General features: G+C 32.2%; 2 protein-coding genes across 2 annotated transcripts; both read left to right on the top strand.

Moving 5' to 3' along the window:
* Nucleotides 1–283: 283 nt before the first annotated feature.
* Nucleotides 284–4,586, top strand: LOC143530068 (protein indeterminate-domain 7-like). Its single transcript, XM_077025695.1, has 3 exons — nt 284–1,115; nt 1,423–1,822; nt 3,536–4,586. Exons 1-3 carry the CDS (start codon nt 896–898, stop codon nt 4,335–4,337), a joined length of 1,422 nt encoding a protein of 473 aa, XP_076881810.1. The 5' UTR covers nt 284–895; the 3' UTR covers nt 4,338–4,586.
* Nucleotides 4,587–12,672: 8,086 nt separating this feature from the next.
* On the top strand, nt 12,673–13,533 carry LOC143530126 (uncharacterized). The gene is made up of 2 exons (XM_077025750.1): nt 12,673–13,000; nt 13,076–13,533. The coding sequence occupies exons 1-2, from the start codon at nt 12,673–12,675 to the stop codon at nt 13,531–13,533; spliced, it is 786 nt and encodes a 261-aa protein (XP_076881865.1).
* Nucleotides 13,534–16,538: the final 3,005 nt, after the last annotated feature.

The following is a 16,538-nucleotide window of genomic DNA, read 5'->3' as shown; positions in this document are numbered from 1 at the left end:
AGTAATCAATAATATATATTTAATCAGGCTAGTAGTTAAAATGTAAAGTAGATAAATAATACTAGCTTGTCACATATATGTATGTATACTCCCATCATATTGCTTGTAGGTATTCATAAATTTAAATAGCTTTAAAAAAGAAGTTAAGAGTAAATTGGGTTTATATATTTTAAAACATTTCTAATTAACTATAAACAAATATATATAAAGAACTATAGCTAGAGGTAATAACATGATATATATACAACATGAAAACTATCAAAAATACATTTTTAAGGTTTCTTAACATAAAATGGTACAAGAATGAAAAGAATATATAGTTTGTTTAATGAATGGAAAGAGGATGGAATATTACAGGAAAGTATCATGCAAAAAATACTCAAAAAAACTTTCATTGTCAAAAGCAGATAATTACTACAGTGATATGCAAAAAAGAAATGAAAAAAAAAAAGAAAAGAAAAGGAGAGATTGGGAAACAGAGCAGATTGAAAGACAGAAAGCAGCACCCTAAGTCAGACATCAACCCTAACCACTCTCTCTCTCTCTCATCTTTTTTAAGTTCATTCATATTATTCTTTCTTTTCATCCACACCCCTCTCTCTCTCTCTGCCAAGCCTCAAGAACACACCTGGCTAGTGTGTGTGATTCATGAAACATAAGCTGATTATGTAGTGCTAAACATTGTCTTTTTGGTTGATGCCAAACAGTTAAGATTTCAACAAGTAAACTAGGGTTCAAACAAAAACCTTTAGCTTCTATTCCTTTGTATTCTACATATCTTTTACCTTTTCATGATGATGCAACATACCCTCATAACATACCTATAGAGTATAGATACACACTTCTACAGTTCTACTACACACATATTGACAACTAGGGAGAGAAGAAGAAGAAGATGATGATGAGTCAGCAGAAAGTGATGTTGGAAGATAACTCAAACTCTGCATCTGGTGATCATCTTCATGCAAATACTATTGATTCTTGTTCTGAAGCTAAAGGCCATGAAAATGGAAGCAATTATCATCCTCCAAATCAACAACACTACTTTGCACATCCTCCTCCAAGTCAAAGTCAACCATTAATCAAGAAAAAAAGAAGCCTTCCAGGCAACCCAGGTTCAATATCTCTTTTTCATGTAGTGTTTAATTATCATCATTTTCATAAAAAGATTGTAGGGTTTTCAATTTTTCTTTTGAAATAAAAAGCATGGGGTTTTAAAGAGTCAACCATGTACTACCAGTTGACTGACCCAGGTTTAAAATCTCTCAAATCTTTAACCTTTTTTCATGGGTTTTCACCATTTACATAAAAAAGGTAAATATTCTTTATTAAACATATTTTTAGTTTTTTTTCTTTTAAATAAAATTGTAAATGTAAGTATGTAACAGTTTTCATATCAATCATATTATTTATGTTTTATAGATCCAGAAGCAGAAGTGATATCTTTATCACCCAAGACATTAATGGCCACAAACAGATTTATTTGTGAGATATGCAACAAAGGGTTTCAAAGAGATCAAAACCTTCAACTTCACAGAAGAGGACACAATCTACCATGGAAACTGAAACAAAGAAACAAGAATGAAGTGGTGAGGAAGAAAGTGTATGTGTGTCCAGAAGTGAGCTGTGTGCACCATGAGCCATCAAGAGCTCTAGGTGACTTAACTGGAATCAAGAAACACTTCTGCAGAAAACATGGTGAAAAAAAGTGGAAGTGTGACAAATGTTCAAAGAGTTATGCAGTTCAATCTGACTGGAAAGCTCATTCCAAAACTTGTGGCACACGAGAGTATAAATGTGATTGTGGAACCCTATTTTCAAGGTAAAACTTATTATTTCCTTTTATTATCAGTTATCAGCATTCATACATTAAAAAGCTTTGAAAGACTAAGGGGGTGTTTGGCCTAGCTTTTTTAACAAAGCTTATAGTTTTTTTAGCTTTTTTTTACAAAATAAGCTTAAATTAGTGTTTGGCTTAGCTTTTTAAGCTTACGCTTATAGCTTATATAAGCTCATTTGAATAAGCTTATTGAAAGATGGTTTTTTAGCTTGTTTGATAAAGCTTATTTGTTTAAGGGTGTATATTACCCATTTGTCCTCAAATGGTGGTGGATTAGTAATTATTACTCTAACAAATTAAATAATGATGGATTTAACAACTTATTAAGACACATAATTAACTTGTAGAATATAAGCTAATCCAAACACTTAAAAAGAGCATATCAAAAAATAGAAAAAAAGCTATAAGCTAATTTTTTATATAAGCATAAGCTTAAAAATAAAAGCAGGCCAAACACCCCCTAATTAATATAACAGATGGGTCAAAGTTTAACATGTTTTATGTGTAAAAGTAACATAGATTCTATTCATGTCATATTTCATGTAAGTTTGTCGTTTTGCATTGGATCTATACCTTGTTTATATATGCTGTAAAAAAGTAACATTATTGATTATCCCCTAAACTGGTATATCAAAATCAAATCAGCCAGCACATCATATATATGCATTTGTCCAATTTCATATGTCAATGTCATTTTGAACAAACAATGTTCGATATCTTTTGGGATGTGAACCTCATGGTGGTGATTGTACAAGCCTGTACGGCTAGTATAGGCTATACGTGTCGTATAAGCCACATATGACTGACAAGTGTACGGAGGAGACACAAAAACAGCATGTTACAGCCTATATACACGACACGTATAGCTTTATAGGAGCTGTATAGATCACGAAAAGTGGTGCGTGAAGGTCTATGATGGTGCATGAAGATCTTATGCGTGTATTTTTTTGTATTTACATGTGATTAAAGATAAAAAGTGTTTTAGGCATGTTTTTAAGTTGTACAACCGTCCCGAAAATATCAAGTGTCGATCGAGGCAACTAGGCAAGCACATCCCAATGTATGATTTTTTTTTGTATTTACATGTGCTTTAGAGATATAGACATATATATTAAGTATTTTAGACATTTTTTTGTGTATTTACATGTGCTTGTCAAACTGCAAACGAGTGAACTACATTTTGACTTTTGTGTCATTGGATTGAATTTGCCGGTCAAAAAGCAAAACTCAACCTTTTGTCATTAACCAAATTCTCTTGTCACAAAAGCAAACTCGAAACAACATTGTCAGATTTTCCTCTTAGGTTAGCAATATATAAGTGTAACAAATGTTTATATACTTAAAGAAACAACCTATATATATATTATAGATATCCAAAAACTTTCACTTATACTAACAGAAACATTAAAGAAATATGTACATTTATACACCTACAATAAATGAAGTTCCTTTTCATATTTATCAACCTTATTTATTTTTTATTAAAGTACATTTGTTCATTAAATTAGTTGTCTTTCTTTTGTGATTCTCTTGTCTGTGTTTTCTGGATTTAAGAACATGTATAGCAACAAGTTTTATTCATTTCTTTAATGTTTAAAGGAAAGTTTTTTTGTTTTTTAGTGTTTGGAGTGTTCTTGTTCATAAGTATATACTCTTTTATCTTTATATTTTTATAATAATATTGAAACTGCACAGGAGGGATAGCTTCATTACACACAGAGCTTTCTGTGATGCTCTAGCAGAAGAGACTGCACGAGCCATCACACCATTTCCGGGTCAAATACCCACCCATATTCATCATCATCTTGACCCGATCCATACCCAATCCCAAGGTCAAGGTTGCAGTGGGCCCACACTGATAACCCACAACCATCCAACAGCATACATGTCAGCTACTGCATTGCTGCAAAAAGCAGCTCAGATGGGTACAACTCAACTAAGCAGTAGGGTTACAAGCATACAAGCACCATGTACAACAAGTAGTACTGCTTCAGCTTTGAGAGGTGGACCCCACCAGCAACCATACTTACCTCACGTGTCTGCTAACTCTTCTGCAGTTGGTAACAACACTTGTGGTACAAGTGGTTCAAGCGGTCTGCTGCTTGATCATCATGGTGGACCCCATCATCCATCATCATCATCTTTTCTTCATCCCATGAACATGAACATGATGATGATGATGTTGATGAACCAAGATGGTTTCACTGACCACGTGTCAACATCTTTTGAAGATGCATTTGGTCAAATCTTGGATGCAAAGAAAGACGGAGTACATAATAATAATAATAATAATAATAATAATAATAATAATAATAATAATAATAATAATAATAATATGATGATGATGATGCATGATTCCAAGATCAGTGACAATGATGGTAATATTGGAGTTGGAGTGATGGCAAATGAGGGAATGACAAGGGATTTCTTGGGGCTTAAACCTAATGGTGATATTGTAAGCATGAATCAAACCCTTAAGCTATGGCATGCAAAGTAATTAGTAGATTACTTAGTCAAATTAGGGGTCTCTTGCCTTTTGTTAAGTTCCTTTTAATGATCTTTTTGTTACTCATGCATGTAATCCAAAAGGAGGAAACTTTTGAGCCTACAATGATCCATTAATCTTTTTGTAACTTCAAACATGTGATACTATGCAAAAGCCATGCTCTAGCACATCTTTATGCACTCACAATTATAAAGTTATTATTGGAGTGTGTTTGGGATTAATTACTTGTTAAATTGCTTATTTTTTTAGTGTGTTTTAAGACAACAAAAGGTTGCTTTAGGACTTAGGAGTGTTTAATGTTGTTTGTCCAAATGGTTTATGTGTAAAAAAACAGGCAAATAAGATTACAATAATTCGAACTATGAATAATTGGTTCGATGCTAAGTTAGACCTTGTGAAATTTCATCAATAACACTTATAGCTAACTTTATTTTGCTATTAAAGGTGATATGGATTAGTAATTTTGTTTGCCAATGATGACGTGATATATAATATGTATGTCAACATATATACTCAATTTAATGATTTCTCAATCTTCCTCTACAACACCAAACTAACTTTACTTATTCGTCAGTGTGGATTGCAAATGACAGCTAAAATAATATTGTGGGAAAGGTTAAAATAAAAGTTGTTTAAATTCTTAATATGAATTGCGGGAAAGGTTAAAATACAATAGAAACAAAAATGAGAATTGTAAGAAAGAATTATGGCCACACAAAAAATCACTTAACAAAAATTCGAAAATAACAATAAAAAATCACAACTCAAAATATAGAAAAAAAGAAAAAACTTTTAAAAACTCAAATACTTCTCCGTCATTGTAACATCCCCAAAATTCTAGAATAATTTTTAGTGTAACACCTGCGTCGGGTGAATTATTTTAGTTAGTGGGATAATGATAATAATATGATAATAAGGCTTAAGTGGTAGCGGGCTTGGTTAATAGAATGAAAGATGGACCAAAAAGGAAAGATGGGCCTTAGGTCCATGGGCTTAAGGGAGTATATATACCCCTTAAACCCTAATTCTTTCCATTTCTATCCAAATCTACACTACAGCCTACACCTTGATAAACACACACAAACACCATCCTATAACCCGAGCCAAGATCCGAAGGTGGAAACCCGAACCCGTTGGTGCTAGATCTTCGTGAAGAACCAAAACAACATCAAGGCTTAACCGTGTTCGTAAACCGACTCGTTTAAGGTACGTCTATATTTAGAAATCATTCATATAAGTTCGGTTTGGTTTGGGAAATCATAGATCTGTTATAGTATGTTATAAACAAGTCCAAAGCAACAAATCTTATGGAAATCGATTAATATTTGATGGGTTAATCGTTAGCCTAATAGAACCCGTATGTATATACATAAATCGCACCCTGTAAACTCATATATTTGAATGATTGGACCCTTGGGGTTTGTGCGCGCTGCATAGACTATTCCAATGATACCTAAATCATGATTTTTCGTTAAGAAACGAAGGTTTAATCGCAGATCTAATATAGTTTGACTGTTGGGTGTTATTGACGATTTTGACTTTGACCCCAAGTCAAAGTCTGGATAAGAGCATAGATGATTCGTTATGATTGACTAATTCGTTACGCGTTCATAACGAATGGGACCCAATTCGTGAGACTTGATAACGAATGAGCTCTTAGTTCGTTATCTATCCATTCGTTAGATAAGATAACGAATCTGGTAATTCGTTATATGCTCATTCGCTATGCTAAGGTAACGAATCAGATGATGTTCAGATAACGATTTAGCATAACGAATCAAGTAACAAATCAGGTGATTCGTTACTTGCCAATTCGTTATGTGAGGATAACGAACCAGAACAACGAATTAGACCATGAATCAGGCTTAATTCGTTAACCCCAGCCAGGGGCTGGACCCCGCTAGGGGCTGCCGCCCCTAGAACCCTGCTGCCAGGGGCGCTGCCCCCGGACCCCCGTTCGTTGTGGGCTATTGTTAGACTAGAAACGTGATATGGGTAGTGATAGTTAATCGTTACGTGTAATTGTTATACAGTTAGTGGTACACATGTCACGGAAGGAGTAACCATCAACAGTGAACGTAACCGAGTTGAGGTGAGTTTCTAGCCCCATTCATTGTTATGTTTTCGGGGCTGTGTGCATACTCGATGTGATAGTTAATACACTTACCCTTAATTGGTAAGTGTATGCCATGTATGATTTATATGTTATTTATATATGTCTTGAATGAGAATGAAAGCTTGTCAGTACGTGAACGATCTTCGGATATTGCACGTACTGTCAGGTTAATAAAATAGATATGAATATTGTATGTAATGTAAAGATGATTGCTTGTCGGTACGTGAACGATCTTCGGATATTGCACGTACTGTCATGTTATAAATATAGATTTGAATATTGTATGTAATGTAAAGATGATTGCTTGTCGGTACGTGAACGATCTTCGGATATTGCACGTACTGTAGATTTGAATATTGTATGTAATGTAAAGATGATTGCTTGTCGGTACGTGAACGATCTTCGGATATTGCACGTACTGTCATGTTATAAATATAGATTTGAATATTGTATGTAATGTAAAGATGATTGCTTGTCGGTACGTGAACGATCTTCGGATATTGCACGTACTGTCATGTTATAAATATAGATTTGAATATTGTATGTAATGTAAAGATGATTGCTTGTCGGTACGTGAACGATCTTCGGATATTGCATGCATTGCCAAGTATAGTGATTGTCTCCTTATATGGATATTAAATAATAAATTAAGTACATAGTTCCTTCTACAGATAATATATATTGAGTGTTCTTTCTATGGAAAGTACAGTGTTCCTTTAATGGAAAGTACAGTGTTCCTTTAATGGAAAGCATAGTGTTCCTTCTATGGAAATATATAGGATGTTCCTTCTATGGAAGTATATAGAGCGTCCTTCTATGTAATATATATATATAGCACGGGCAATACCCATGGTTCTTTTAATAGATATTATGTGACGTTCCTCTTAAGGATATTTATACAGGGTTAAGATATGTATGTATGTAAGGTATGTGTATGTATTGTATGTCGCCTGATTAACTAGAACTCACTCAGCGTAGCTGACTTTTAGTATGCACGCAGGTGAATATGATTAAAGAGCTAGCATGAGGTTGGCACATGGCACGGATTGAGCGGCTGACATCTGAAGATGAAAGAAATGGTGTTTTAAATATGATGTTTATTATCAAGGTTTTAAAGAAAAGATCTAATGTTTTGTAATGAATGATTTAAGTTAACGTTTCCACGAAAGTTTTAATAAACTCTGATTTGTAGAACGGTGTTTATGAGTAAATCCAACGTTAAAGTAGGGCTACCGGGTACGGGGCCTTACAGTCATTCTCGTTCCAAAAAAAACCGACGAAAAGACACAATGCGGAGATTAAAGACACAATGACGAAAACGGACATAAGACACAATTATAACTAAAAAAACACAATAGACCGCAAAATACAACACGACATAAAAAAAACACAATCAATAACGAAAACAAACACAAAATTCAATTATAAAAGAAAAAAAACATTGATCTTTTTCTTTCAACATTGTGTATTTTTTTAAAGATAAATATAGTGGAAACATTTTTATGTTTTTACCTTTTTTATTAAATTTTAAGTGTATATATGTGTGTGTGTGTGTGTGTGTTTAAGTTCAAGAAAGAAGTGATTTTATTGCAAGAAATATGAAAAGTCATTTCAACTAATCAAAAATCTTCTTTTAGTTAGTTACAAGGATATAATGGTAAAACTTCAAAATATATATTTGGCAAGTATTTAAGTTTGAAAGTTTCAAATATTACTTTACCTTTTATTTTCATTATGTTTTAGTTAAATTTAAAAAGTCCAGATTCTTTGTATATATATACCATTCATCTATGTATATGTAGGAATGTATATATACCATTCATCTATGTATATGTAGGAATGCTGCGTACCATCATGGAATCATTTTTTTGGTAATTATAAAAATGTAGAGTATTTTATTTTGTATGCCATGGGCTTATAAAAATATTTATTTGGGTTTTTGGGTTGACCCAAAACCCATAAATCAGACCCAATAACTAACCCGAATTACTTTGGTTCGGGTTCGGGTTCGGGTTCGGATTAGTCTTTTGTCGGGTTTGGGGTTTTCAGGTCGGGTTAGTTTGGATTCGGTTACAAGTTTTCCCTGGTCGAGTTTCGGATAAAAGTGACAACAACACCATTGTGATTTTATGTTACGTATAATGCACACAAACTCATTAAGTATTTGAATTACAAGGTAGAAGCTTCCCTAGCTACACACATGTTAAGTTGTTACCTACATAAACATTGGAAATTCCTTACACTAGTTAAATTATTACCTACATAAGTATTGAAAATCTTCCAACACAAGTTAAGTTTTTACCTACATAAGCATTAAAATTCTCCCTACACATGTAAGTTACCTAAATATTATAACTATATACAACCACAAAAGATACTAACAAATGTTAACTCAATATTCAAACCTACACAACAAAATCGATATGCTTTCAACTACGTGCTTTAACTTTGTAAAACAACAAAAGTTGTTACATTGTATTAGCTAGTCATACACAAAAAAACAAAACACAACGATAATATAGGCAAGCGTAATTTTTTATAGTTTAGGTTTTTTTAACATAACGTAACTTAGTTGATCCTACACTGTAACGATTATATTCCTACATTTCTTATATATTGTAATTGTAATGTCTAGTTTACTAAGTAATCTAACTATATACAAGCACAATATATTGTAGTGTCTACTAAAATACCATATAACAATAGTTAATTTAAGCAAACGTAACTATATAAGCAATTTTTTTAGATTTTTCCAACACAATGTAACCTAGTTAATTTTACACTTTTTACATTATCATTCCTACGTTTACTAAATTTAATATCATAAAAATGCAATATGTTATTACCAAATATATGAAATTATTCATGCATTTCAAATTTCTATCGGAGTTCTTTGAAATGATTAGTATTGACATATATAGGAGAAAATTGAAGGATGTCTTTACTACACACATGTTTAATAATCTGATTGTATATTAAAAAAAATACTAAAATACCCTTTTGGTATTAAAGTCCATTGAAATAGAAAACTAATAATTACAAGAATGCTACTTTTATTACTAACCATTGATCAAATCTAATCAAAGGTCAAGGTTTACTTCTCGCATTAAAATGATTTCTCTCTTGAACCATCCACTATATATATATATATATATATATTTAAGTTCAAAAGAGAAATCAAGTTATTGCAAGAAGTGTGAGAAGTCAATCCAGCCAATCACAAATTTTCTTTTGTTTTTTTACTTTATTTAAATCAAAGGGCATGATGGTAAAGATGAAACTATTTTATTTTGATAAGTATTAACTTTCCGGAAGTTTCATTCTTTTATTATGATTAATTAGTTTAAGTATGTATTAATTTTATTTAAAAAGCATTATAATCATTTTTTGTTTCATTCGTCATATACAATATTATTTTTTATTTTTTTAAATTCATTTATTTATAAATAAAGATTTAGTATTATTTATTTATTCATCCTACAGATCGACTATCATTACTATAATTAAAGATTTAAAGATTCAATAGCATTTCTTCACTATATAAAATATTCAAATTTATATTTCATCCAAGTAAATATACGGACGGTTAATGTTACACTACTATCACTAATTCCTTCATTGACTTACATAATATAAGAATATAAAACACACTAACAAAATTATCACAAACTTGTTAGTAACAAATATGTATTATTATACAAAACTCAATAACCTTTTAAGTGTGTGTTTGGTAGCCTCTTAATATTTCCATTAAAAGGTTACCTCTTAATTGTTCAGAATTAAGAGTGTTTGGTTCATAAAAAAAACATCTGAATGACTGAATAGGCCTCTTAACCATTCAGCTTTAAAAGCACGTTGAATGAAAATAAGACCTAATATACCCTGCCCTTTACCATTCCCATCTTCATTCACGTTCCATACCATGCCTGCCCTTTACCATTCCCCTCATTATTAAACTCCATAGCAGTTCCACGACTTCTTTCTCTTCAAACACACATAAAGAGTAGGTCGACGGTCGATTTCCGGCCTACTACGCACGCAGCGGCCGTCTCCACGTTGATTTCCGGCCTCCAGATACTATCTCTGCTCGATTATAATTCCTATCCATGTTGATTTCTGTTTTCAAAGTCTTAAGGTTTGGGTATGGTTTGAATGGATATATGTTTCTGATTCAAACCTTTAGGGTTTAGGGGTGTTCAACCCAATCGTTTTATATGATAGTTTGAGTCTGATAGGTTTTATATGATAGTTTTGGGTATGGTTTGAATGGATATATGTTTATGATAATTTGAATGGTTTGAATGGATATATGTTTTTGATAGTTTGAATTGTGTATACATCATGTGTATGTGCAACTGTGTTTGATAGAATAGAATAATACTCATAATATATCATATTATTATGAGTTTGGTAGAATATGTGGTTGGAGAGAACAATACTATGTATATAAAAGTTGAGTGCAAATATACTATGTATATAAAAGTTGTGGTTGGCAGGTTGAATTTAATATTTTCATAGTAACTTGTGTTATATATTTGTATTTTTGACTTGTGTTTTACCTATTTCTTCAAAGAAATGGCACAAAAAAAGGGTAGGATTAGTTGGAAGCAGGATGGTCTTGAGAAAACATTTCTTGAAGCTTGTATTGAGCAAATAACACTCCATGGACGTGAAGGAAGTAGCCTTAAACTAATATCATGGAGGAATGTGGCGGAAAAGTTGAAAGTGGAATACAATCTCATAGTTGATCAAAAACAAATGAAGAACCGTTATGATTATATAAAAGCAAAATTTGCAGCTTGGTCAAAGCTCAAAAACAAAACCGGCAATGTTTATAATCCCATAACAAACAATTTTAACTTGTCGGAAGAAGAATGGAAAATAGAGATGAAGTTATTTGTTTAATTTTTTTAATAATAGTTTTTATTATACGTTAATAATCTTATAGTATTTATAATATTTTCTTCACAGTCGAACAAATATATAGAAGCTTTGAAAAGTTCACCACTTTCTTACCCCGAGCTTTGCATTCAATTGTTGGAGAGCTCTACATCGAATTGCTTTGACAGTTGGGGTCCATCTTCTACACTTCTTCATCCTTCTGAGGAAGTGTCTGATCACCATTCACATGGTATTGAGCATATTGAATGCACTCAAATTGACCCCCCAACTCATGTTGTTAGTGAGGATTCGCCCGAGTTGTCAAAAAAAAGAGGATAGAAACGAAAAGATAAGGAGACTATAAACTCAAAGCTAATAGAAGTTGGGGAGAAAATTAGCAAGGTGGCGAAGATGTTGATTGAGAAACACAATCTTTCTAATGACATGGATGCATGTATGGAGAAGTTGGAGGCATTGGAATGGGGAGAGTTAGATGCGAAATATCAAACGGTGCTTTTGCTTTTTGGTGAAAGTGCTGATATTAGAAAAGTGTGGTTACGACTTCTGCCACACACTTGTGAGCTATGGGTTAAGAATGCGGGAGCGAAGTATGGATTGTTTTGATTTGTGTTAGATTGGATTTTGTGGGTGTTATGTTTAAGATGCTTTTTGGATGTTAGGTTTTGGTTGTTATGTTATGGATTGTTTTGATTTGTGTTAGATTGGATTTTGTGGATGTTATGTTTAAGATGTTTTTTGGATGTTAGGTTTTGGATCTTATGTTATGAATGTTTATTTGGATTTTATGTTATGCATGTTTATTTGGGTGGTATGGTATGTTATAAATGTTTTTTTATGCTATGTTATGTTATAAACATATATACTTTTATGTTATATGTTATGGATGTTTTTTCCATCTTAAATTTAGGTTATTTTTATGACAGTTAGCTTATGGATTCAGACGATGAGATTATAGTTTTCATTTTCCTTTGTTGGTATTGGCTATATTTAGCCTCAAGAAGAATTGAAAGGATAAGAGACCTTAATTCGGCGTTGACTAGTCATGCATACACGCAAGAATTGTTGCATGGATCTTCTACACAATGTCATGAGATTATGCGCCTTTCGCGTTATGCATTTGTACTATTGTGCAATCATTTTAAACAAAAAAGTTGGTTGCAAAGTAGTAGCGCAATAAGCGTTGAATAAAAGTTAGCTATGTTTTTGACTGTCTTAGGACATAATGAACGTTTCCGAATGGTTAAACGAAGGTTTCAACACTCAACATAAACGATTCATAGATGTTTTCATGAGGTCCTAAATGCAATGATGAATTTCGCAACAGAAGTTATAGTTCCAACATCTTCTAATGCAATCGCAAATACCTCAGAACGTCATAGAAGGTTAAAACTAATATTTCCCGGAGCAATAGGTGCGCTAGATGGAACTCTTGTACATGCGGTTGTGCCTGTTGATCAACAAACTCGTTACAGGGGAAGAGGTAAAGGTGAATGCTTTAAAAATGTCTTAGCAATTTGTGATTTTGATATGATATTCACGTTCGTATGGGCCGGATGGGAGGGCGTTGCACATGATTCACGAGTTTTAAAAGAAGTTGCATTTAACCCAAGTTCCGGCTTTCCTTTCCCACCACCAGGTATTTAATCTTTCTTTTTAATTTTGATTATTAAATAGATTATTTTTTTGTAATAGTTTCGATAATGACTTATAGATAAATATTACCTTTGCGACGCTGCATACACCAACACTTGTGGATTTGTGGCTCCATACCGGAATACGAGGTATTGGTTAGCCGATTTTCGACGACAACGTGCGTTAACTAAGGAAGAAAGATTCAATCATGCCCATGCACAACTCAGAAATGTTATTAAGCGCGCATATGGTGTTTTGAATGCGAGATTCCCAATCCTAAAGCAAATGGCACCATTTCCTTTTCCAAAACAAAGAGACATAGTGATTGCTTGTTTCGCCGTCCACAATTTTATAAGGAAATGCAATATTTATGATCAGATATTTATGAACTATGACGAGAGCTCTATATTTTTTGAGACACCAGGTGGCGAAAGTGATGGACAGGTCTTTCATGATATAGAATGGGGTTCACAAGAAATTGAGTATTTGGTTGCTTTGCGTAACCATATAGCTAGTCAACTGAATTCAAATAATTAAAACTAGAATTTGTGCAAAGTACTAATCTCTATTTGAATTTTAGTATGTTTCCATGGATTTCGAAGGATTTATGTGTAATTTGGATTTTTATGATGTTTTGCAGTTTCCCTTTAAAATTATTCATCATTCAGTATTTTGATCAAACAAATACATTTCATTTGGTACAAAGCAGTTTATATGGGTAAAATTGTCATTCTGCATGGTTATTCAGTTGTCCAACCAAACAACACTTACTGGCTCAGAGCCACTTACCCAGACAGGCCTCTTAATGATTCAGCACTTATTGGCACAGAGGTTGCCAAACAGCCACTAAATGTTAGAAAATTATCGAACTATATATTTACATCATACACAACATATTTACACAACATTCAACCCTACGCAACCTATAGATATATTTACATCATGCATAACATATTTACAAACTATATATTCATACAACATTCAATCCTACACAACTCTTCAAATGTTATGTATGATGTAAATATATGGTGTAGACGTAGGGTTGAATGTTGTGTGAAGATATATAGTACATAAGTATGTTGTGCATGATGTAATATATTGTATAGGATGTAAATATATTGTGTAGGATTAACTTTTGTAAAGATATATTGTGCGTAAATATGTTGTGCATGATGTAAGTATATTGTGTAGGTTGTGTAGGGTCAAATATTATGTAAATATATAGTGTGTAAGTATGTTGTGTAGGATGTAAACATGTTGTGTAGGATACAAAGAACGATTATAATTAGACTTGCCTTGTAGAATTTTTGTTAACTGCCATATAATAAATTGAGTAAAAAAGCTATAGAAAAAAAATAATAATAAAGGCTATAAATGATGGAAAGTTGGTTAGACAATATAATGACTTTTTTTGTTGTTTGATTTGGTGTATGCACGTTAGGGTTATGACAATAGACTGAATGTTGAAGAAAATCATTGTTTGAAGACCTTATCCGTTTCTTGGCTGGGTAGCCCGGATGGCGAATTTGCGAATCGCAACTGTGATTGCAGCCATGGCAGGTTCGAATGAACTGGTTTTGCTTACAGTCCAACAAATTCAATGTTGGTTTCTTAATGACAGCATATATGAGCTTCTTATGATTTCGTGCTCAGTTATCCAATCATCATTTATAGCAAAAATGATTTTTTAATCAACTGTAATGTGAATATCAAGTTCTCTGCAAATACGTGAGCTGTCTTTTGTTAACGGGCCATTACCATCCAGGAAGCGATTTATGACTTATGATTGCAATGTTACTTTAGGCTATTCTTATACAGGTTTGTTTGGTTTTCTTGCTCTTACTACTGGTATTTGGCAAATTCAATTGTTCTTACTTCTTAGTGTTGTAATATATTAAATAGAAAAGGATAAAGTTGGTTGTTGTACAATGAATCAGATGTCGCCATTTTGTTACAAATATATTCTAATGTTAGGGGACAAATTACAATGGATAAGTTATCTGACAATAAATATTTTGCAGGTTTTAGATTTGTAATTACTTCATTGTGTTTCAACTCCAAATGATGATTCACTTATTAATATTTACATCTATGTTTATTTTCGATTCTAGGATGCAACAAAATAAAAGAGTGTTTAGCGTTTGTATGCGAATCTTCTTCTATTTGTTATATCCACGGTTTTCATACCATTAGTGTTGGTTTTAATTTCTCGTGGATCTGCGTTTGTGTTTCCCAGTAGGTTACTTTGGTCTATGCCTTTCTCTTAGTCTATGATTTTGTGTTTGTTACTGATTTACTTGAATGTGACTAAATAATGTTGGTGACTTATATTGTTTTATGTTTTGAATGAAATAGGTTTGTGTTTGTTTAATGATTTGCTCTATCTTATACATATATTGACTCCTAAAAACCTTAACAGACAGTAGACATGTTCAAACTAAATACAGATCTAAAAGTGTATTGAGTTGGAGATCAACAACCAAATGAATCATGGATCCGCCCGCCGCAACGCACGGGTCAAAAAAAACTTATGTCAATTTAGGAAAGAACAAAATTGGAGAATAACATTAAGAATTTAAGTCGTGCATTTAAACATTTGATGTAAAGAAAAATTACACTATTACCCTTTTGTATTAAAAGACAATTAAATCAAGAACCTAATAATTACAACAATGCCATAAACAATGTAGTCCATAGATCAATTATAATCAATGGTTATGTTTCACTTATCACATTTCTCACAATAAAATGATTTCTCTCTTGAACCACCCTATATATATATGGTAGGGTAATTGTAAAAAATAATAGTTTTGTGACAAGTGTGAGAATAAGTATAAACCATTAGATCTAAGAATAAATGGTTGAGATTTAGTGTTTATTAAAAAATGAATAGTGTTTTATTTTGGTTGTTACAATTAAGTTTTTTTAGGGTAAAACCGTCCAAATAGTGTTTGAAAATACATTCAACTGCCGTCACATGAAATTAAGATTAACGTAAATTAAGGCTAGAGCGTAGTGTGTGTGTTAATTGAAAACATAACCACAGACCACTCTATAGAAAAAGAAAGAACAGAGTTTCATCACAAACATCATCAACTTCATTTCAAGTATTTAAATATAGTATTTTATTAACCATCTTTATAGTTTCTAGCGTAAACATTTTTTATATGTTCTATGACTTGAAATTTTTATACTTATCGATATTCTTTGTGAGTATTTCCTTCATAAAACATTATTTGTTTATCGGCATAAATATTGGAGCCACTAACTATTAAATAATTATTTTAAATATAAAATAAAGAAAAAGAAATTACAATACTACCCTTACATGTAAATTTATGGGGTACCACATGTCAACTATGTATTGGTTCTCATTTTTCTCACAAAACTATTATTTCTTATTTGAACTCTACTATATATATATATATATATATATATATATATATATATATAAGGGTTCAAATAAAAATAAAGAGTTTCCTATGAATGGTAAGAACCAACAAAATTTTGACATTTGGCATTGCAAATGATGGTGAAAGAAC

The sequence above is a fragment of the Bidens hawaiensis genome, unplaced genomic scaffold (genome assembly GCF_021521415.1).
Source record: "Bidens hawaiensis isolate Kalapana, Puna unplaced genomic scaffold, B.hawaiensis_p1.1 tig00008841_1, whole genome shotgun sequence".
Classification (NCBI taxonomy): domain Eukaryota; kingdom Viridiplantae; phylum Streptophyta; class Magnoliopsida; order Asterales; family Asteraceae; genus Bidens; species Bidens hawaiensis.
This window is presented reverse-complemented; position numbering and strand designations above follow the sequence as displayed.

Coding starts and splice junctions, on each gene's coding strand:
- LOC143530068 (XM_077025695.1), top strand. CDS start 896: ATGATGATGAGTCAGCAGAAAGTGATGTTGGAAGATAACTCAAACTCT. Junction 1,116..1,422: donor AAGCCTTCCAGGCAACCCAG/GTTCAATATCTC, acceptor TATGTTTTATAG/ATCCAGAAGCAGAAGTGATA. Junction 1,823..3,535: donor TGTGGAACCCTATTTTCAAG/GTAAAACTTATT, acceptor GAAACTGCACAG/GAGGGATAGCTTCATTACAC.
- LOC143530126 (XM_077025750.1), top strand. CDS start 12,673: ATGAATTTCGCAACAGAAGTTATAGTTCCAACATCTTCTAATGCAATC. Junction 13,001..13,075: donor CTTTCCTTTCCCACCACCAG/GTATTTAATCTT, acceptor AATGACTTATAG/ATAAATATTACCTTTGCGAC.